The sequence below is a fragment of the Cibotium barometz genome, chromosome 24 (genome assembly GCF_041138505.1).
Source record: "Cibotium barometz isolate CiBa-2024 chromosome 24, ASM4113850v1, whole genome shotgun sequence".
NCBI classification, from domain to species: Eukaryota; Viridiplantae; Streptophyta; class Polypodiopsida; order Cyatheales; family Cibotiaceae; genus Cibotium; species Cibotium barometz.
Genome location: NC_141069.1, coordinates 9,765,271 through 9,788,258, shown reverse-complemented (window position 1 = coordinate 9,788,258; position 22,988 = coordinate 9,765,271). Strand labels below are relative to the sequence as shown.

The window sequence follows — 22,988 nt, the reverse complement described above, 5'->3', positions numbered from 1 at the left end:
GGGATGTAATCTGAAAAAGGGTGGGTGGGTGGGAACAAAAAAGAACTTACACCTGCAAGTGGCTGTCGAGCAAATCAGCCTGTCGTTCTCTTGCTTCTCCTCTTCCCGAACAGTCCCGTACAGTACACCAATGAGCAACACAACAGTCCCCTTCTTGCTCACAGAAATCACAAGAGCTATCAAGAGCCTAGGGCTCTGATAACATATCAGAATACGCAGCGGAGATGATGACCAAATCTAGGAACACGAGAGCAAACGCAATGCAGAAAAACAGCACGAGAGAGAGAGAGAGAGATAGAGGCGTGTAACTCTGCTCTATATACACAAAGAAGATCCCGAATACAATACAAGAATGGCAAGGGGCTGTGGGGCCATTTTATATGGCCCCCAAGTGGTAGTCGGCCAGCTCCAAAGGCAGCCGACTGGACCATATATCCCACGACCAGCAGAAATCACCAGATATCCCAAGTCAGCCAGCATCTGAAAAAGGTCGGCCACCTCTAGCATAAACAGACGCAATCGGCCAGCATCAGAGGTCCACCTGCCACCACAGGACTGCCCCCCAAGCCACAGAAAAATGGGAAAAATATGGGGAGTGAGGAAAAATGAGAACAACACCTACAAGGGCGGGCACACCCACAACAGAGGCCCTGGTGTCTCAGTAAAGATAGGCGATGACTTCTAACAGAGCATGGGAAATTGGAAAGCCATATTTAGGGTGTGGTGGCACCTTGTCATAGATATCTCCTCCCGTCGGGTTTTTCGGGGGAGCAACGGCTGGGAGATGGGAGCCCAGCCACCAACGTTGCTCAATGCCTTGGGGTGGTGTGCATGCTGCTGCTACGTGATTCTGACACCACAAGTGACCTTTATGGGGTTCCATGCTCCAGTCAGGTGGCCATCTGGCCCTACAACTCATGATCAACGAAAATCGTGCAAATACTATTATACTAATGCTTTCATTGCTGTGTTTTCCCACATGGGGCTAGGTGGCCAGCTTCTTGCCTCTCTTGGGTGCCTGCAGGTTCACACATGACTGAGTACTCGAAATTTTCCCATATGGCTGCCATAGCAAGCAGGAGGGTGAACTACCTCCTCTATCGATGCAAGTGATGGGGAATATATGGGACACTACTAGAGTTCTGAGCTAGTCAAACTGATGCCTCCTTGTGGTTATCGTTTACTTAGTAACGAGTTCCTTTACTCCACCAAAGGCTGAGAATGTGATGAACTAGGAGTGATCTTGTTGTAATTTAAAGGACAGGTGTAAATAAGATTTCCAGTGTGCGTTAAGACGTTTATTCTTGTTGGTTTTCATGTTTTTTAGTAAGAAATGTGTAATCAGTGTGATTTCGCAGAGCTTGGGAAAATGCCCTTTCTATGTGCACTTTGTTTTCATGTTTCTTATAATTCTTTTTGGTTTTTGCCAAGTGTTTACATTTGTGTGCCCTTCTCACATTCCTTATGTTAATGCAGGCTTATTGTTCCTCTTCTACAAGGATATGAAGATGCTGGGGATTTCACTTTTTCTCAGAGGCTGAAGACTAGCATACATGTCAACCTTATATTTTACTTAAGTGTTGGATCAGTAGGGTTGCTGGGAGTTGCTATTCTTTTACTATTACAGAAATTGCAGTGGTAATGTCTCTGCCCTGAGACTTGAAGCACATCTTACTCTGTTAGATATAAATGCTTGCAGGGGTAATTCAAATGAACTGCCATTTGTAGCTTTTTTTTTCCAACTTGTTTGTTTTACACATCATGGAACTTTCTTTGGCCTCTGCTTGGAAAAGGATTATAGCCAAGCTGTATATAGCAACTAGCTAGTGATGGATCAAGTCCCTGTCCCTTAGCCTAGCTTACAATGGTAGATAAATTCATAACTTAGCAAAGATGGTCAGCTGGCATGATCAGTTGCATCTTTTTTGAATGCAGTTATCACGATACTTTGAATTCTTGTAGGCTGCAATTGTGTGTAAATTAGGTTCATCCTAAGTAGAGTTTTCACATGCTGAATCAGGGTTTCTGGAATTAGGGTTTGCATTTTTAAGGTTTCAGCCTAAAATTTAGGTTTTTTGGGTATTCCCTCAAATCAGCCTCTCTATTTTCCAGTTTACAGCAACCTTAGGGTTTTGCATTTTGCATGTAGAAGAGTCTATAGGTGTCAAGTAGGCAAAATTTGCGTTTTCTTCATGGCCGAGGAGCCACCCTACGAGAAGTATTTGTGGGCAGCTCTTCTCCTTCTTTGTACTCATCATTGCGCATGTGATTAGTGTTAATCATTCTTGCGTAGTGCTAATCATCATTAATCACACTTTCGCATAGCTAGCATGCTGTTGAGAAGTTGTATGCCAAGTATACAAAGTGTGAGTTCTTCAAAAGATAACTCATATATCTTGGACATCGGATTTCTCGAGATGGGATGAGCATAGATCTTGAGCAGATACAAAAGGTTTTAGATTGGCCAGTCCTCAGACCGGAGAAAACGTCGAGCATTTTTGGGAGTCACCGTCTTTCTTAAGGAGTTTGTGAAGGATTATTCATAGTTAACCGTACCTTTCACAGACCTCCTTCGGGGAAGAGGATGTAAGTCCAACAGCCCAATCTCTTGTAATGAGAAGCTTGATGAGGCTTTTCGAGCTCTCAAGCTTAAGGTGAAGGAAGCACTTGTATTAGCCTTGCTAGATCCTAAGAGACCATTTCTGGTTGAGACAGATACTAGTGATTTTGTGATATACACGCTTTGAAAACTTGGCGACATTATCTCTATGGAACCAAGTTTGTTGTGCTGACCGACCATGAGTCCAGTAAGGACATATGTGATAGACCTGAGTTGAGGGGAAGGAAGGCACGGTGGCCCGTGGGTCAAGTTAATGACATATGGAAATAAAGTATCAAAAGGGTAGCATGAATTGAGTGGGGGATGTCTTGAGTAGAATTGGGGAGGTGAACTCTGTGAGCTTCATCGAGATTAGGATTGACCTTTACGATTGTCTGAGAGGGCTATGTGATAGCGATAGTCATTTTGGTCGGTATTGGCAGTAGGTTGAGGAAGGGAGCAATTTAGATAGAGACTCAAGAGTCATGCCACGAGTGAGTGTGACAAGTGGTCAGTTCCTTATCCAGAATGGATTGCTATTCTGGAATGAGAAGGTTTGTGTACTAGATAATGTTGAGATTAGGAAAAGAAACGTGTATGAATGTCATGACGCTTCTATGACAGGTCATCCAGAGGTACTATATGAAAGAGTGCACAGAGCGGAAGCAAATAAGCACTAGAGAGGGATTGCTGGACTGAGGATGACTTCCAGAGAAGGCCAAATTCCTTATCTTTCTCTTGGCATAACCGCAGGAACGGGGATGAGAGCATCTTTGCACGTCTGGACAAGTTTTATGTGGATGATTGGTCCTTGGACAGAGGAGGCACCATTGCTATTATGCCTGGCACCACCAAATCCGATCATTGCCCCGTCGTTTTGTGTCTCAGGGAGCTTGGGGCTCGCTCGGCCTCTCCCCGTATCCGTATCCGTGACTCTCTTTATCTAGATGCTGACATTTCCCTTGAGATCAGAGAGAGATGGAGATCTTGTGACGGTCCTGATCCTCGTCATAATATTGCGCTAGCTCTTGAGAGGACCAACCATCATTATCATAGCATTGCCTTGTCTAAGAAGTAGGAGGCTCTGGACAAGGAGAGAGCTATTAGGCGTAGGATTGCTGCTCTTCGGAGGAACATGAAAAGCATCCACATGCGACTTGGATTACAGACCTCTTGATGGACAGGAGGGCTGAGTTCGCCTTTCATGCGAACAAGGCCTTTTGGACTCAAATAAGTGGCAGATGCAACAAAGAGTTTTTTTCAGCGCAGAGGCCTTCCCATAGTAGGGATTCTGTGAGGTACTTGCAGGATTCACAGGTACACTGCTCCTCTAGAAGAAAACGACCATGTAGGTTGCGTCGTGTTGCTACAAATATTGGTGCCAAACCAAAATGTAAACACAGTGCCATAGAAATCCCTAGAAGCCTGTACCTCCAAGAAGATAATACCCTCAAAAGAAATAGAGTCCATTTGCTCCAACTCTGTACCAAGAGTAGCCAAATGCTATACAATAGCATCCTCCTCGAAGGTCGGCATCGCCAGATGTAAGAACTCAACTGTCCCCTCTGAAAACTGACGTCGGGACTCCACAAGCCCAAGCAAATCTTAATCCCAATCCTTCAAGCCCTGGAAGTACCACTGTGCCCCAGGCACGGTCACGGACACACATGACCACAATCCAGAATCCTCACACAGAGTAAGGGAGATAGGAACATTCACAGTAGTGGTAACTGTAGTGGTAGCCTCCTCAATAGCATCACACAACGTAGAAGCAGGCTCCTCCATAGAAGGCAAAGGGACCAGCAACACATCCTGGTCACTGGTTGTTTAAGAAAGAGTCGGAGGCGAAGCAATTTGGTTTAGGACTAACCTTGTTTTCAGCTATGTTTAGGGATGATTTTGGGAAGGAATTCACAGTGAGTGTATTGGTTTTGGCTGCATGAGCGGGCTAAGCTGATAACACGAAACAAACATCCATGTGTAGCAGAGTGATTGGGTAGGTAACACTACTTCTTTTATGGTAACACTTTTTTTGACTCACTTGACAAGGGGGCACATATTTATTCTAGGGCTATCTTAGTCTTGAGGTTAGGATTATAGATTTTTCTGGATAATTAGCGGTGGATGCTTGAGGCTTCAGATCATCCCTTTATTGCATTCAGGTAGCATGTGAGTGCAGATACATAACATAAGATACATCCGACTAAAGGAGTACTTAAATCTGATTTTGTGAATATAGCTTGCTCATGGGACATTGCAAAAAGCAGATTGAGGTAAGGTGTAAGCTAGTGTGTCAAGCTCTTTGTCATTCACTTCATCTACCGAATCTTTTATTATAGATGCAAAGGCCCCACTTAAGTGCATTCACTTAAATGATATAACCAGCGTATGTTTTCAAAGTCTTTTCTTAATGCTAAGTTTTTTTGATACCTTGTAGGAATCGTGTGATGGGACTTGCAATTGCATGCTCAAACACATTTGGTCTTGTTACGGGTGCCTTTCTCCTTGGATTTGGATTGTTGGAAATTCCACGCAGTATTTGGCGGAATTCGAATTGGACCTATCGTCAAAAACGGCTCTCTCATCGTGTTGCCAGGGTGGCTGTCAACCTTGATGATGCTCATCAAGAGTTGTCAACTGCAATGGTGGTATGCAAGCTGCTTTCAAATATGCTGATGTGATTGTGGGCTCCTCAATTTCGATGAACTGATGAAGCATGGTCATAGGAACCAACCTGCAAGCTTCACAGTTTTTGCATTTGTTATATTAGGCTCTATTTATTCTGCAGGTTGGTCCCTATTTGTGACAATTTATGCACCTATGCCAGATTGCTCAAGCCACTTCTAATCAAATGTCAAGGAGGGATCCATTACGGCCATACATGGATGTGATCGACAATATGCTCCTGCAAATGGTGCTTGCTTCTACTTCGTATAGAGATGGTGTCTTATTTTTCATTCAAGTTTGTTAAATGGTGGCTTATTCAAGGCAAATTTTTATTTGACTTCTCTTACTGTGTGTTGCTTTGTTTGGTGAACTCATATTTGATCTTTGGGCAGTGCCTTATATAAACATGTTGGTTGCGGAAGCCCTGCAGGAAGGATTGTAGGGATACGATGTTATCATTTCAACTTGTCAGAAATTGCTTGTCATTTTGCAGGCTGACGAAGATTCTTCTTTTAAGCCTTCTGGAGGAAGGATGGGAGAAAGCGACATGGATTATGATGCAGATGAAAAGTCAATGGCTGCTCTCCGACGCCGACTGCGAAAAGCTCGCTATTCTTATTGCCGCTTCAAGAGGTATTTTGCAATGACTTCCCTTTTTTGTTTACAAAAAGTTGGATAGCATTGAGCTTGGAAGGTTTAAGAGCACCTGGTCTTTACGTTTGTTGACATCCCATGGTGTCCCCATACTTTTTCGTCTTACTAACATCATCTGTGCTCTAAGATCCCCTTGAAGATCCAATTAAGAGTAATATGTATCCACCAATACTAGGATGGGGTTTCATAAGAACCACCCTTATGAATAGTTCTATGTTGCCTGTTTACATATAGGTGTATGGTTCATTGGCCTTCTTATGCAGTTTGAAGTGTAATCCAACAGATAACCAGCAGAGAGCAATTATGAGCAATGGAGCTAGACACTGTGCCTGTCATTCATTAAAGACATATAACATTTGTCATGCCATATATATGTGGTCTAGATAGCTTATTTAAGTACTTTGGACATGAATACCTGATTATCTGTAATGATCATTTTGGATCCATTCTTTATCTAGGATATTGATTACCAAGACCATTTTTAATCTAGGATGTTGTTTAATAAGAACTAGCATAGGTGGTGTATACAACAAAGTTTGAACCATACATACATTATATGGTTCAAGACTGAGTTTTCGGTGGCTTACGACAGCAATGTCAAAAGTTCCTCCCAAAGAAACCTGACGCTTTAAACAGTTATGATGCTGCGTACTGATGGTAGACTCAATCATGCTTTCTGTTGTTTGGTGCTTGAAGGCTTCGGTCACATGCATCACTCAAGCAAGGCCAGATACGCTGAGATCAAAAGGCCCTTCTGTGAGCCCTGTAAACAGGAGAAAAGGGTGGTTACAGAGTGAACAATAAATTGGGGTGGTTTCACACAGATTTCATGCCAAGGCACCTTGTGGTGACATGGACTGGCCTTAGGAGCAGGGGCAGGAGACATTATGGAGCAATAGAAATCGAAAGAAGTTTACAGGATGGAAAGTGCTGCAAAGGGGAAAGCAAGGTGCTAGAAACGGGCTTCCACATAAGATATGGTTGACCCAAGAAATGGGGCCTCAAATTTGAGTCTTAGAGGGATTGTATGAGTGAAAATGCAAAACAAGACCTACTCTCACCATCAGCTGACATTATATTGTCTTCTTGAATATGCTCCACAAGTAGGTAACCATAGGGAGGATTGATTCAAAGAGGCCAGCTTGGAGTTGGGGGATGTTGGTGATTGGTGTGAGCATGCGAGGCCAAGGACATGTGTTGGATATAGATTGGAATCGTCGATTTTGTAGAGTAGTAGTTACCTTAAAATACTTTTTCATCCGTCTGATTGTCTTGGATATGGCACTGTGAGTTTTGGTTATCTAGAGTAGCAAAGGGAAGTGCTGTAGACCAGCTTGGCCAAGGGGCTAAAGGTTGGGCATTTGTTATGATCCTTAGTGCTAGGCTTCATTATGGCTGAGTTTGCCCTATATATCTAGAGCTCTGACAGAAACTTAGTACACAGACCTTTGTATGAATTTATGCTCTTATGTGTGTGTGGGGAGCATATATTGATACCAAGTTCTACACCCACTATTGGGCACTGATGATGTTAGTTGGGATGTCGTAGTATCTAGTCCATACTATGCATGATGGAGTTGATGGTTTATTGTCTTGTGGATGACTAACATGAGGTTATAAATTTCTTATAAGGTGAATTTGGGCATGTTCCTGGATTCATCTAGGTATATCTTTATGCTGTATTAGCGGACATGCAAATTTCATGCTGTGAAGTTTTCGTCCAAGTTGTAGCCAGTTGATGTTGTGTTAATTCTTTCTATCTTTAGTGGTGCATGTGCCCTATCAACTTACCTTTTTGTTGTAATAATTCTTTCTATTTGTTATGAACCTTAGTGCTAGGCTTCATTATGGCTAAGACTGCCTTGCATCTCCGGAGCTACGATAGAAACTCAGTACACAGACCTTTGTATGAATGTATGCTCTTATGTGTGTGCGTGTGTTGGGGGTGTGTGTGTGGGAGCATATATTGATACCAAGTTCTACACCCACTATTGGGCACTGATGACGTTAGTGGGGATGTCGTAGTATCTAGTCCATACTATGCATGATGGAGTTGATGGTTTATTGTCTTGTGGATGACTACCATGAGGTTATAAATTGCACATTCTTATAAGGTGAATTTGGGCATGTTCCTGGATTCATCTAGGTATATAATACGGGCAGGCCGGCCTTATAAAAAGGACCCTAGTCCCTAGCATAAATCATCAAATATTTTGCACTTGTTAGCTCTTTTGCGCATCGAGGGTGCAAGCAATTGAAAGAGGAAGAGGAAGAGTGTCTTGCAACCAGTGTTTGTACCAGGACAGCCACGCCACTATAACTAGGGGTGAGATTAGCCCCTAGGGAATAGATCACCTTTTGTATTAAAAAAACATTCAATTGTATCTCGTTCATTGATGATTGTAAATTATACAGGGATTAATGTTAGGGTTCCATGCAAGTGCTTTGTCTTTGCTTGTCTTTTGTTGCAATTTATCTTTGCTAATGCAATCACAGCACTAGGAGTTTTACATGGAAATTGTATGGTAAAAAAAAATTCAAATCTAAAGGAATTGTTTTGGTGACAGTGAGTACACAACTTGTGTTCGGGAGGCTTTGGAGCTGGAGGACACTATAAAAAACTATGAGAATGGCAGGGGTCAGAACTGGTAAGTTCTCTTGTAGTGTGGCTACATGTAAGGTAGTGTTGTTGTTTGTACTTGAAGACTTGCAACTTCTAGCTGCATGCCCCTCTCTATTTGCAGATGATGTGGTCTGTTACACAGATAGCTATCCTCCGTTTGTGTAAAAACAGCGCTGACAGCAGGTGCAGAGCATGCCCAGCACAGTTCACAGCCTTTCTCTCTCTTCCATGCGTCATTCTCTCAATATATGCCACAGTATATGCATTAGGGTTACCCTTTCCACAGTCATTTTCTGGTTTTCAGATGGAGGTACTGCTGTTTGCAGCCATACACAGAAGAGTTCCAAAAAGCATAAACTCCCATGCACAACCAAAAAGCGCGTAGGTTTCAGCTTTCTGCAGAACTCGACCAGCCCTCTGTATGATGCAGCAAATCAGTCCAAAAGCCTCCTATGCCTGAAAACGTCCATGGCCCAAGATGTTTCCCTCATACACACGCATATTGGATCTGTCAGAGAACTAGCAAACACAGAAGATCCACACGATGATTTTCTCCTCTCTTTTCGGAGTGTTCCCAACTTAATTGCAGGTTTGGCTTTGATACCAATGTAAAGCCCTAAGGTTAACAGACCCTGCAATTAAGCATAAACATAAGAGGAAACACACATAGAAACTAGCATCTAGCTCACCGCCCAACCACAAAGCCGTTCAAGTTCACCCCTGAGCAGGGATAGTAGCATTTGAGACATGGCTCCACGTGCAAAGTCCCTAGCGTCCCATACCACCAGTATCAGATGTAAGTATGGAGTGCCTGGAGTCCAAGTTTGAGGACCTCTCCCTCAAACTGACTCATAAAGTCACTTATATAGGCCTCCTATAAACCATGAGTCAAAAATATAGGATATGTCTCATAAAAGCTACTAATGTAAAGCTCCCAGGCTAACAAACCTTGCGATTAAGCATAAACATAAAGAGCAAACACACAAAGACAATGGCATCTAGCTCACCACCCAACCACAAAGCCGTTCAGGCTCATACCCGAGCATAGGGAGATAGTAGCACCTGAGACATGGCTCCAAAGTCCTTGGCGTCCTATACCATTGGTACAGTCCCATTGGATGTAAGCATGGAGTAGTCTCAAGGCCTCTAGTCTAGGTTTGAGGAGCTCTCCCTCAAATTGACTCATAAAGTCACTTATATAGGCCTCCTGTCAAATATAGCACGTGTCTTGTAAAAGCTAGTAACCCCCACTTAAGAGCCTAACCCCTAGGCTATGGTTAACCTTGATTAGCCTAACGTGAAGGTCTTAACCTTGATTAGCCTTGTGACATAACAGCATGGATACCCCCTTGTCTCTAATAAGTGAAATGTAGGGTCCCTTATATAGTAATAACCCTGCTAGAACTAGCCCTGCTTTATTTATAAGCTTTTAAGGCATTATTAGCCCCAAGCTATTAATTATTAGCCCATGGCCAATTTGGACCTCATCTTGCTAACGCCCTTAACCTATTTGTGAACCCTCCTGGATCCCACGCTAGGTAGGCCCTAGACCTAACCCTAACCTTGGGTTAGTACACTCCTCTAGCTTTTTAGGCATTATTAGCTCCTAGCTATTATTTATTAGCCCATGGCCAATCCACACCTCGGCTTGCTAGTGCCCTTAGCATGTAACACTTGTTGTGCGTGTGATGAGGATTGCAGCCTTATCCTTCTCCCATATGTACAATAGGTGCTGGCTCCATTGAATGGTAGGCTGATATTGACGAGACCACCTCATGCCTAAAATTAGGTCTACACTGATTAAAGGTGTGACTATGAAATCACACAAAATCCTCCTTTTGGATCACTAACATAGCAATACGTGCTACTGACACGACTCTAAGACTCATGCATGTGCCAAACCCACTATGGCCATGTCTATTGGAGTTCACTCACCTATGAGTTTGTTGGCAACTTGCTTTGAGACCACCTCCTCTGTCCTGCCGCAATTAAACAAGCTTATGACATGTTGGTTAACGCGATGAGATCATGACACTCGAGGAGCTTGAGTGACTCCTCATGTTGGGCGCAACTTTGAGCTTTTTGATTCATGGAATCACTAACGGAGTTCCTCTTCGTCGTACGTGGGGGTACTATGGTCCTGCTTAGCTGTGAGCTCTTGAAGGATGTTGCCTACAAATGGGGCTGGTAGGGGAGACTCACCTAGAGGATCTTGAACAACCACTGAGGTATACCTCCCTACACCAAAGGTATTGCATCTATGTGGGGATGAAATGCGTGTGAGGCATAGAACGGACCCATACCTAGGCATGCCGCATGCATAGTAGCGCACTCCGGCATTGGGTAGGCATTTTAGGCCTCTCGGGTGACGATGGGGGTTACATGGTGCTAGTTCCTTCAAGGGATGCCCTCCCCACCTTGCTGGTGACATACCGAAGTGAAAAGGGGATCGACGAAGATAGAACCATGGAAACACAGAGCTGTGACATGACGGAGAGTTGCGGCGTGTTGACGAGGCTGGGACGATGGGATCATGGAACCGAGATGGATGAAATGAGCCGAGGCCATGGGTCCGGGCCAACGAGCCATAAGAAGAGTGTGACCCAATAGGGAAAGATGCATTGGAGAGGCCAAGAGAGCCAAGATTCATGGTTTGATGGGAGATTGGGTGGCCTTGTGGCTTGATGTGAGGGTACCATGTTTTGGGCCTGTGACACTTGGTATCAGAGCCAGGTGTACTTGTGGGAGGAAGTGGCCTCTTAGGGCACTCATTGTTGGGATGCTCCAAAGTATGACAGAAAAGCATTGCCACGATTGTTGGTACTGCCTAACTCAATAGGGGACATCCCTTTTAAAATGCCATGATTGGCTTTCTAATCCAGGCTCAATTGTGGTTGAAACTTGAGCCCCTCTAGGCTTGACACCATTGGTGCCAGAGGACTGGGAGGAAGTCTGTGGGCCCTGGGGACCCCTCCTCCCTGGGTTTTATCACCTTCTCCATGAAGATTACTACTCCCATTGTGAGTAGTCTTGGGTGAGAAGACTGGTCATACTTGGGCTTGTACTGTATCTCGATGTTCTGTGGGAGCTATGTGGTGGCTGCAAGTGTCATAGTGGACAAAGTCACTAGATATACCACTGGATCTTTACTGGTCTAACCCATACAAAAAGGCAGACACGTGAGTGTTGGTCTATTAAGTGTCCGGTCTAGCCTTGTACAACCCCTATATCTTGCAAAGAGGTTTTACATAACTTTGTGCGGGACTTGGACATGACATGACTAGACCCAAACCTAGATGGCGCCTGGTGATAAGTCCTTGGACTAGGGCTCACAACATGCTCTTGGCCCATCAAAAGGTGTCCTAATTATACTAATTAAGTAGAATGTCCACCCTAGGACAGCAGGTGTGCACATGACAAGTAACAACTTGCTTCCCATGGGTCATGTTGAGTTTCAGTTGTTTTGTAGGTTAGGCCTGATTGGACATTTGACCTTAGTGACCTTATGTGATGGAGTAAGTGTCCCTTTTGTTTATGTTTTTTTAAACAGGACTTTAGTCAGCTCATTTTGCCTATCTTTGACCTTACACAACTCGAATGAGCTGGAATCTACACAATCAATGGTGGAGCTTTGATTCCATACATCCCCCTTCTATGACTTCGTGTAGATGGATTGCCCTGCCTTTGAGGGGTGGAGCACATGAATTTGGAGGTATGATAGCGCTTGAACAAACTGCTCCTATGCCATGTGTGAAAATATCACCAATCATGATCTAGGCCCTGTGCAATTCACATATAAGCTTTGGGAATGGGGGATTATCCAATACAAGTTGTGATGGGTACACTACTGTGTCCAAGACTATGGACAAGTAACGAACTTTATCCGTGTGAAAACACACCTCTTGGGCCCATGTGGACATTTAAGGCATTGAGCATGTGAACAAAGGTATGGACGTATATTTATTGGGCATTCACACTTTTATAATGTGGATGGTGAGTTAATTAAAAGAGGTTGGACTTTTTATTACTTGGGTGTTCCGTGAGTAAAGCATTTCACACATATTGGGTTGTGCTTTAACAAATGGGCACCTAGGACATGTTTATTGGCAAGAAACAGTCGTGGGATTTTAGACGGCATATGTATGTCCATGTGTGGGTACCTGTTGACTCCACCCAAGGCACCCAGGTAATTGTTCTACGTGGAGGTTTATGGAGATAGTAACTGCTTGACTCTTATTTACTCTATTACGTACAAGGGATCACGAGTCTATAGAGAAGCGTGTATGTCTTTGCTACCATCCGTACAGCCTCTACATCTGCTCTGTACATTTTGTACCGATGCACTTGCATGTGTTAGTAGATTCCATACTATTGTACTCACATCTGTTTGTATTGTGGTACCTATTGCTGACCATTGGATGTGCCAGTTGTTCCATTTTGGTACTTACTACTGATTGGACCACTGTTAGTACCATGGTTGTACCATATATGTACCGGTTGTACTAGGGTGTGTATCTATTGTAGCCGCCTACTATTTCATATTGTATAAGTTGCCACTTGTACAAGGTGAACCGTACTTGCCATGGTGGATGTCTGTGCACATGGAAGCTCGCCTTTGTTTCTCTGGACGCAATCATTTGTGGCATCATATGTTCATAACTTCATTTTCAGTTTTCATGTGGATGTGGTCAATGTTTACATTTAGTACGTACATTTATATTTAGTACGTACGCATTGATGGGGTGCCAAAGGTCCTAGTTACTCTGGCTATGCCCTTGCTTCAATTTCAAAAAATAGTCTTGATGTAATTAATGTAATTACATTTGGACATTTAGGTCTCATCTGTGTTTAAGTCATGTATCCCCTCCATAGTTGTCGAGGATTTTGTAACCGCGTTCGAAAAATGCTTCAAACCTTCACGAAACATTCATAAGAGTTTCATATAGATTTGGGGGGTGGGGATAAAAAGTAACCTTGTGACATGCAAAAACATGCTTTTTTCTTACTTGAGAATAGATAGTAGATGTTGAAATAAACTTTAAATGTGCAAAAGATTCATTGATCATGCTTCATTGTAATTAACATTAGAGTTCTAAGTTCTAACTCAAAATGTGATCCCCCTCTTTATAATGAACATTGTCGATTGCCTTCGTAGTGATTTGTATCCAAATACTTAGGTCTCCTATCAGGATGCACATCCCATAATATAGGCACAAGAAACTTTTCGTTAACATCGTTGTTTCGTTTGTTTCGACTCGTTTTGTCTTCATGGATGAAACAAAGAGATTTCAAAGTTTCACTTGCCAAATCAAATTTGGAAAAAGTGAGAATTTAAGGAAAACGTAAGAAATTTCAACAACTGGATGTGAAATTAGATGCAATTTAAGGTTGAAAGTATAAAATTGGAATTTATAAATTGAGGAAAATTGAAGTAGAAAATTTCAACAATTGGTGTGAAATCAGGTGTAATTGAGGCTAAAGTATGAAATTGGAATGGAAGAAAGTGATAAATTGAAAAGCTAGTGGAAGACTTGTAGGAAATTTCAACAAATGGGTGTGAAATTAGGTGGATATGACTAAGAAGTCAAATTTGGGCAAAATGGTGTTTTGACCATTGAGGTTGAAAGTATGAAATTGGGATTTGTAAATTGGAGGAAAGTAAGAAATTGAAGAGTTAGTGGAATACTTGTAAGAAATCTCAACAATTCGGTGTGACATTAGGTGAAATTGACCAAGAAGTCAAATTTGAGGATTGGGACACATAGTCACAAGAAATTTTTCGTCTATTTCATCATTTTGTCGGTTTTTAAAGAAAACTAAGATAGAGAGGAGAAGAAAGAGAAGGGAATGAGAAAGAAGAGGAGAAGAAAAAGGTTTCTTTTTGGAATGAAATTGGGGCGAAATGGCATTTTGGTTGGAAATGCTTGGTTTCATTTCGATACAATTTGTTCATTTCATCCGTTTTGTGTTTCTCAGGGACAAAACCAGGTTTTCATGTGACTATGTGCCAAAAGCATCTAATCATAATGAGTTTTTCAATTGCCTTAGTGGTGATTTGTAGGTGGGGGTATGGATGTATGAGAAGGCACGTCATGCTCGTTTTTTGGGTAGAGAACCATTAGGAAGAAGTGCGGGTATAGCTATCTTATTGCGGATCCTAATTGATTGGAGGATGCTATGCAAGCCTTGGCATGAATCAATCATCAAAGTGCTAGGATGATAAAAAGTTTGTGGAGAAGGGTAATCCACAAACTTCGCTAAGACAATGTTTTGGAGGGTGAAGGCCTTGCGTTTTATAAATACTGCTTCTTAGGGTGCCCTTGGATATAGGGCGGAAATCACACTCCGGTGTCACTTTCTGAAGAAATGTGCGTATTTCCAACCTAACAAGTGCTTCTGAAAATCTTCTCAAGTGGTGCTCAACTGCTTCTTACTCCCAATCGCTTACATGGTTTCATCCTAGATCCTTCTTAAGTAAAAGACTACGAGCAAACATGTTTACGATGCCGAAGAGCTATGGGCTTGATTAACCAAAATTGAGCTTTATGTCACATCGGAAACTCTAGAAAGCATGTAAAACACCTTTTAGTTGCCTGGCTGTCAAGTGTTACACCCTGTGGATGGAAAAGCAATTTAGCCATCTGTGTTAAGAACCCTATTTATTGACGGTGTAAGGCTATCCGTTGTTTCAAGGATCTTGCCAATTTAAATAAATTACTTTGCAAACTAAGATGATGTACATTTGGAGGACCTATAGAGAGTTTTTATTTTATTTTATTTTTCGTGGGCGGGGAGGGAGGGGGGGGGGCTTGAAAAGATTGAACGATGCCAAAGATCTATTGGCTTGATTAACCAAAATTGAGCTTTATGTCACATTGGAAGCACCAGAAAGTATGTAAAACACCTTTTAGTTGCCTAGTTGTTGGTAAGACGGGTGTACACCTTGTGGATGGAAAAGCAATTTAGCCATTTGTGTTAAGAACCATATTTATTGAAGGTGTAAGGCTATCTTGTTATTTCAAGGATCTTGCCAATTTAAATAAATTGCTTTGCATAACTTAGATGATGTACATTTGGAGGAGCTATAGACTTTGAGTTTTATTTATTTATTTTTATTCTTTTTTTTTGGGGGGGGGGGGGGGGGGAGGGGGGGGGGTCTCGAAAAGATTGATGCTTGAAGCTAGAATATTACGATTGACCATCTAATTGTATGTCGTTGTCACAGGAGATATGTTTCTAGTATGCATAAAGTGCAGACTGGACCCTTTTTACCGTACTTGGATATGGGAGGTAGTGGAGGTATAGATGTGGGGAGGCACCCATGCTTATTTTTTGGGTATGGATTTGTAGTGGGGATATGGATGTATGAGGAGGCACGTCATGCTCGTTTTTTGGGTAGAGAACCATTAGGAAGAAATGCGGGCATAGCTATCTCATTGCGGATCCTGATTGATAGGAGGATGCCACGCAAGCCTTGGCATGGATCAATCATCAAAGTGCTAGGATGAGAAAAAGCATGTGGAGGAGGGTAACCCACAAACTTCGCTAAGACAATGTTTTGGGGGGTGAGGGCCTTGTGTTTTATAAATACTGCTCTTCTTAGGGTGCCCTTGGATATATGGCGGCAATCACACTCTGGTGCCACTTTCTGAAGAAATGTGCGTATTTCCAATCCAACAAGTGCTTCTGAAAATCTTCTCAAGTGTTGCTCAACGGCTTCTTGTACCCCCAATCACTTACATGGTTTCATCCTAGATCCTTCATAAGTAAAAGACTACGAGTGAACATGTTTACGATGCCGAAGACCTATGGGCTTGATTAACCAAAATTGAGCTTTATGTCACATTGGAGTCGCCAGAAAGCATGTAAAACACCTTTTAGTTGCCTGGCTGTCAGGTGTTACACCCTGTGGATGGAAAAGCAATTTAGCCATCTGTGTTAAGAACCCTATTTATTGAAGGTGTAAGGCTATCTTGTTGTTTCAAGGATCTTGCCAATTTTAATAAATTGTTGTGCAAACTAAGATGATGTACATTGAGAGGAGCTATAGACTTTGAGTTATTATTATTATTATTATTATTTTTTTGGGGGGGGGGACTTGGAAAGATTGAATGATGCCGAAGATCTATGGGCTTGATTAACCAAAATTGAGCTTTATGTCACATTGGAAGTGCCAGAAAGCATGTAAAACACCTTTTAGTTGCCTTGCTGTTGGTAAGACAGGTGTACACCTTGTGGATGGAAAAGAAATTTAGCCATTTGTGTTAAGAGCCGTATTTATTGAAGGTGTAAGGCTATCTTGTTGTTTCAAGGATCTTGCCAATTTAAATAAATTGCTTTGCATAACTTAGATGATGTACATTTAGTTTTATTTATTGATTTATTGATTGATTGATTGATTTTTTTTTATTTTTTATTTTTTTGGGGGGGGGGGGGTGTGGGGGTCTCGAAAAGATTGATGCTTGAAGCTAAGAATATTACGATAGACCATCTAATTGTATGTCGTTGTCACAGGAGATATGTTTCTAGTATGCATAAAGTGCGGACTGGACCCTTTTTACCATACTTGGATATGGGAGGTATAATATGACTATTTTTTTTATATTGTAGTATTTTGTTTTCTGGTGTGATGGTTACAGCTATCAGTTTATGTGCCCCACATTAATCTCATTAAAAAAATAGCTGAAATCATGAGGAATGTCACTGGAGCCTTGTGGAAATGATTCAATTAACACAATTAAATTAAAGTTTGGATCATGTAGGCAATGGAAAACTGAACAATCATCCACAATAGACACAATGTTGGGTGTCCCAATGGCCCTCTTATTCCCTTTCAAACCCAAACAGACCCCCCCCCCCCCCCCCCTCCATTAAATTTAAAAAAAAAAACCTGTGGCATAGGCTTGAAAGTACCTTACACTATGTTGGCTGAAATCTGCTGACATAGGATGACAACCTGCTTTGCTGCTGCTCCTTGCTGAACCGGGCTATTGTAGGGCTAGCTCTGGGGACTGAAGTGGAAAATGATGAGGAATGAGGTGAGTAGGGGCTAAAAGAAAAATCCTCTCCAATTAACACGAGTTCAAAACGTGCGATAAAAGTCACTTAATGTGTTTGTATTGGGTTAAAAAGGTGCCTAACCCTAGGCCTCTTGGCCAGGTTGGTTTGCACATGCCTAGGCTGCCCCAAACATACCCATATCTGCTCCATGTCAATTCACTACTGAAATTTCTCAATGCGATGCAAGGGTCCTGCATTGCCAATAATGACCAATAACGTTTAACACCGGTCCTCATTGCTCTTTGGTTCCCTGCTTGACTGGTCTCACTGGCTACATGCCTTAAGGCGGTTGTAACCCGTCATTTGGCGAGCATTGATGGGGTCATGTGTGACTAGGATGGTAACGATGGCAGCTTTGTGTAGGTTTGCCCAGCCACCAGGCCGGTAGTATATCATACATATCTATCATGTGTGCAATTCTTAACCTACACTCAATCACTCATTTAACTGTGTCCCTATGTCACAAACCCTTGACTTCTGGACATGTGGTGCATGTCTAGGCTGGGTATGTGTATGGATCATATGGGTGACTGCTCAATGACAAGCTTACTAAATTTTTTCCCTACCACTCCTACATCTATGGGGGAGGGGCAAGAGTGTACCTCTCACGTGTCGTGTCCACAGGGGTGTGGTTCACACCACGTCCACCACATCGGCACCTGCTGAGAATCTGCCACTACTGCCCATTGGGCACCTACGGGGCTTGATGGGGATCTCGTCCTGGCTGGGGCCTCTTGATGAAGAGGCTGAGGAGAAGAAAGAGGGGTGGGTGCCCGTATGATGACGGCATAAGGGCATGATAGGTGTGGGCATCTTCGCTCCCTAAAGTGTTGTACTGTGCGGAGTATTTGAGGTTGTGTCTTTGTCATGTTTATTTGCTCTTAATCCGAGAAACATGCCTTCTCGTTAGACCCTCTCTTATTCTCAAGTCCTTCGAAGTGATAAAAATAATGGACATGACGCATTTGGCCCCTCTAACACATGATTGTTCTCATGTAGATGTCCTCATGTTTGTTGTGATAGTTTAATGTGCTTGAACATAGTAGTTAACCTGTTGATTGGTGTGTCTCTCACTTTCTCAGAAGTATTTATATGAGATATTATTATGCTATCACACCCTAGTTTCTTTAGATGAGGGCTAGTAAATCCTGTACGAATTCTAAGTTTTATGGAAGTGCCTTTCTAGGGTCCTCCCTATGCACTAATAGAGTATGCTTTCCAAACTCCGTTATTTTATGTGCTTGCAAATTTTGTCGTATGTGGGGAAGGGTACATTCCTTATAACTATGTGGGCCTTGTAATCCTTAATTAATCTCCGAAGTGTGTGACACCTTCCAATTTTCTAGTTTTCAAAGACATCTTTGCGGATCATTGATCTTGTTTCCTACAACTAATCAGGGCATTGATTTACAAGTCGGTTTCCATTCTCTTTGAGTAGTTTTAGGTTTTGAAAGGTTGGTTACATTCTTCAACCTAGGGAAGTGCAACCATAGTTGCATTGAAACTAGACGATTGTATGAAACACATTTTTGGGTGCTCAAGCTTTCGGGTAGTTTTTCAAGTTTTTCCAGTTATAGAAATTAAAATTACTTTCAAGTGCCAGATAATGTAGCTATGTCTAATGTGGTCTTGCCATGGTTTCAAGAAGAACTGAGTGTCCTCATTTGATTATCTGGCCTCAAATACTGGGTACCCACACAATTGGCAAGTCGTGGCTATGCTGGGTAACCATCCGATCGTTCTGGATAACATCGGGAGTGTACAATGTTCCTGGTCACAAATAAACTTTGAATATAGCAGATCCCATGGATAGTGGATGCCTGGTGTGTGGGAAGGGAGTTTGTGCTAGAAGTCTCTCTTCTTTAGGTACAGGAAATTGAAGGCATAGCTAGCATTATTCAAGAGAAGGGGATCATTGAAAGACACTGTTATCTGCCTTCATGGGGTCGAGGTTAAGGTTGCAAAGAGATTTGGATCCAGTAAGTTCAGCTTTCGAGATAAGCAACACACAGAATGCTGACTTAAGACGTGAGATTACATCACTCATGTTTCTCAGAAGCATCAAGATTAACACTTACAACTGGGAAAATTGTTGAAACATATGGTACTAACAAGAGAGCAGGTGTTTGAGAAATAATGGGTTGATTGGTTGCCTGTTTGTAAAGATTTTCTTGGCTTTTAAGGAAAAGAAACTTCGCTTCAACATTTACATTTTCCCCTTACCTTGATGATTTTATCCTCTCTATTCGCAGAATGGATTTGGCACTGCATTCTCAAACAGTTTCTTCGACGTGCTCTTGCTATTACATTGGGTATAATGAGCTTTGCACTACTGTTTGCGGAGGCTACATTATTGCCAAATGGAGTGGATCTCTCCCTCTTCTCCTTATTCATAAAGGCAGTGGAAAAGCAGGAGATACTCGTGCAGGTGTGTGTTGTTGATGAGTTGTCATTAAGGATGTATTTGTTGCTGCAAGGGTATGTGCTTCCTGATATCAAATGACATGTCTTTTTTTTGTAAGTTGCAGACAGTGGCATTTATTCCACTGATGTATATGTGCGCGTGCACGTATTTCTCTCTCTTCAAGCTGGGAATGTTCACATTCTATTACCTGACACCAAACTACACAAGTTCTGTCAGCCTGCTGATGATATGCTCGTAAGGCCCTGATCTAAGAGGAACTAACATAGATTGGTTTGTGATGTACAGTGGCAAAGTAGGAAACTAACTAATTTTTTTTAAAGTTTTGTGTAGAATGGTTGCTCGGTATGCGCCACCTATCGCATACAACTTCCTGAACTTGATTCGCCTGGGTAAAGGCGCCGAGACCACATTTGAGAAGGTGGGAAAAGGAGTGAGATGTGAAGTTTTGTGACAAGAGTGCTAACAGCTCCTATAAGCAAAGCTAGAAGTGCTTGCACACACTACTACTAGTGTTCTTACTTTGTGCAGCATGTTGTTGCAGAGAATGGGAAAGATGGATGAAGCAGCCCCCTTCTTCAATGACAGTTTCAATAAGATATACCCCCTGTTTATGGTGGTCTACACTATCTTGATTGCGAGCAATTTCTTTGATCGAGTGATAGATTTCTTTGGCAGCTGGCGCAAGTTTTTGTTCAAAACTGACAGTGAAGCTGCAGACGGGTTTGATACATCAGGCCTGATCATTCTTCATAAAGGCACGTTAGAAGTACAGAGAGCTTCATCTCTTCCATAACCCTGTTAGTGCCATGCCTATGTTTTTCCATGTGCTAACGTAGTATATGGTAGCATGTCCTAGCTTGCCTTGTGCTAGCTCTACCATATTCACTACTGAGGTTCCAGGATCTTTTGTATTTTTGCAGAAAGGGTATGGATGGAGGAGGGGCACAGCATTGGGGAGAACGTAGTTCCTCTTGCAAGGAATTTTGCCAATTTAAGTGGAGACGTGGAGGCAGAGGCAATGCTGATGGTATGTGTCTAGTGCTTTTTCTGCAGAAATCTGTTTTTGAGCACAAGTTGGTGTACATTTTCTCTCTTGGCTGCTACTAGACTAGATTCAGAGCAAATATGCATCATGCCATAGACATGGCTCATGACCTGGATCTTGTTTCCTTCAGAAATCTGCTGAGGTGAAAGGGAAGGATGATTCACAATCTCAGTTCAACGTTACTTCATCCGACAGGAATGGGTCAAGAGCTAATGGCAACCTGAAATCAGTACAGAGAGAGGATTATCGTAACGCCTACGCCAGTAGAAGCTCTACTGCTGCAAAATACATATCAGGAAAGAACAAGGCGCTTCTGAATGCTACAGAATCAACAAGAACAACTTTTCGCAGTAACCCTGATTCCAACAGTAATCAAGGTTACCCTGTACCAACTGCCAGTGTCCAGACAGAAAGTGCAGTGAGTGCTATCACTGCTGGATCGAAGTGGGATTATTTCAAGTCAAGCTTCCAAGATCTCAAGTCCAATCTAGCAGGGAAGAGATTCGCACCCTTGAGGCAGATTGATGAGCCTCGTCCAGCAAGGCCGCAATCCTCTACATCCGACACATTGGAGAGCATTTTTGAGAATTTGAGACGGAAACCAAGCAATCGAGACTTAGATGATGGTACTATGGATTTGGGCCTTTTGAACTCTTCTCCTTCAAGATAGTACTGCATCTCTTTGTTTTTTGCAAATCTGGTGTTGATGGTAAAGCTTGGAAAGCATGGAGTGCGCTCTCTAGCACTAAAGCTTCTTCTATTGCACAAAGAGGTCTGTATAACAACATGCCTCTCTCTTCTTGTAAGGAAGAAGAGGTAATGAAAAGAATGAAGCAAGCTACTAGCTATATGGTGAGCTAAAAAGTCAATGCTAACCTTGATCAAAATTGTTAATATTTCCTTGTCGGTTACTTTGTTTTGAACAAAGCTAAATGGCATTCTAGCTTTGTTCATCCTCGTAGCTGACTTACAAAGAAAAGATATAATATTACCACCTCTTGAAATGCCAATATAGTTTTTATACCGTTCAAGGGAGTGCTAATGGTTGTCTTGTTGGTTTGAGAATATTGAAGTATGTTCAGAAGATTTATTATAAATTTTAGCGAAAGTATGGTTTTTTTCTGCCAGAAAGGCAATTAAATGTTTTGGTTTTTTTTGGGGGTGTTTTTGGTGGTTGGTTCAAACTTCAAAACCATGAAATCTCACTGACGTTTGCCTATCTTTTGTATTTATCTGGAAGAGGTATCATGTTTGGGAAGGAGTGGCATAATGGCATTTGAAAAGTCTTTATACTTTCAAAATCCTTCAGGAAGTGGAGACATGAGCCAGAGTCCTGTTGCCCTTCCCATGATTTATTGCATGTGCAAGCCCTAGATTTTGAGCTGTACTAGAACAGATTCGTTCCATTATGAACAATCAATCAACTATGTCAAAAACTTTGAGAAAGGTTCCTTCCTTTAAGTGGAAGCTCGGAGTACAAAAACCATGGATGAAGATACAACTGCAGAGGATGTTTGACGCTCAATAATTTAATGGGGGATTTCCCCCCCTTTTTTTCCCAGTCTATTAAAATAAGATTAATCATTTGAAGAGGTTTCTAATACTTGGTTGATTGATCCAAATTTGTTTTCCATCGTTCCCTCTGTAACCGTAGAATGAAAAGGGCGTCCTTTAATGTAATCCAAGAGCTTGACTGAGAAACTATGCTGAAGTTGGCAATCATTTGTTGTGTGCCTAGTAATTCTGGCTTTCTGATCTATTAACGAGTAGCATGGATCTTTAATAAGTTAATGCACACGCACAATCGAGCTAGGTGAGATGGTAGACGCGCCTGGCTGGGACGTTCTCAGCTGGGAGTTTGACTCTTGTAGGTGGGATGAGTGTTGACAAGCTTTTGCTTTTAGAGATTGAAGTT

General features: G+C 42.2%; 1 protein-coding gene across 1 annotated transcript in view; it reads left to right on the top strand.

The window, feature by feature from the left end:
• The window catches only part of LOC147624889 (LMBR1-like membrane protein), a 57,860-nt gene extending 35,756 nt beyond the window's left edge, over positions 1–22,104 (top strand). Inside the window, exons 3-14 of the mRNA XM_086818130.1 lie at positions 1,477–1,638; positions 5,037–5,247; positions 5,427–5,513; positions 5,760–5,899; positions 8,488–8,568; positions 17,058–17,122; positions 19,856–20,031; positions 20,132–20,262; positions 20,359–20,446; positions 20,570–20,783; positions 20,949–21,055; positions 21,204–22,104. Of these exons, the coding sequence (XP_086674256.1) occupies positions 1,477–1,638; positions 5,037–5,247; positions 5,427–5,513; positions 5,760–5,899; positions 8,488–8,568; positions 17,058–17,122; positions 19,856–20,031; positions 20,132–20,262; positions 20,359–20,446; positions 20,570–20,783; positions 20,949–21,055; positions 21,204–21,743 (2,002 nt within the window). The 3' untranslated portion in view covers positions 21,744–22,104. The remainder of the gene's footprint in view (positions 1–1,476; positions 1,639–5,036; positions 5,248–5,426; positions 5,514–5,759; positions 5,900–8,487; positions 8,569–17,057; positions 17,123–19,855; positions 20,032–20,131; positions 20,263–20,358; positions 20,447–20,569; positions 20,784–20,948; positions 21,056–21,203) is intronic.
• Positions 22,105–22,988: the final 884 nt, after the last annotated feature.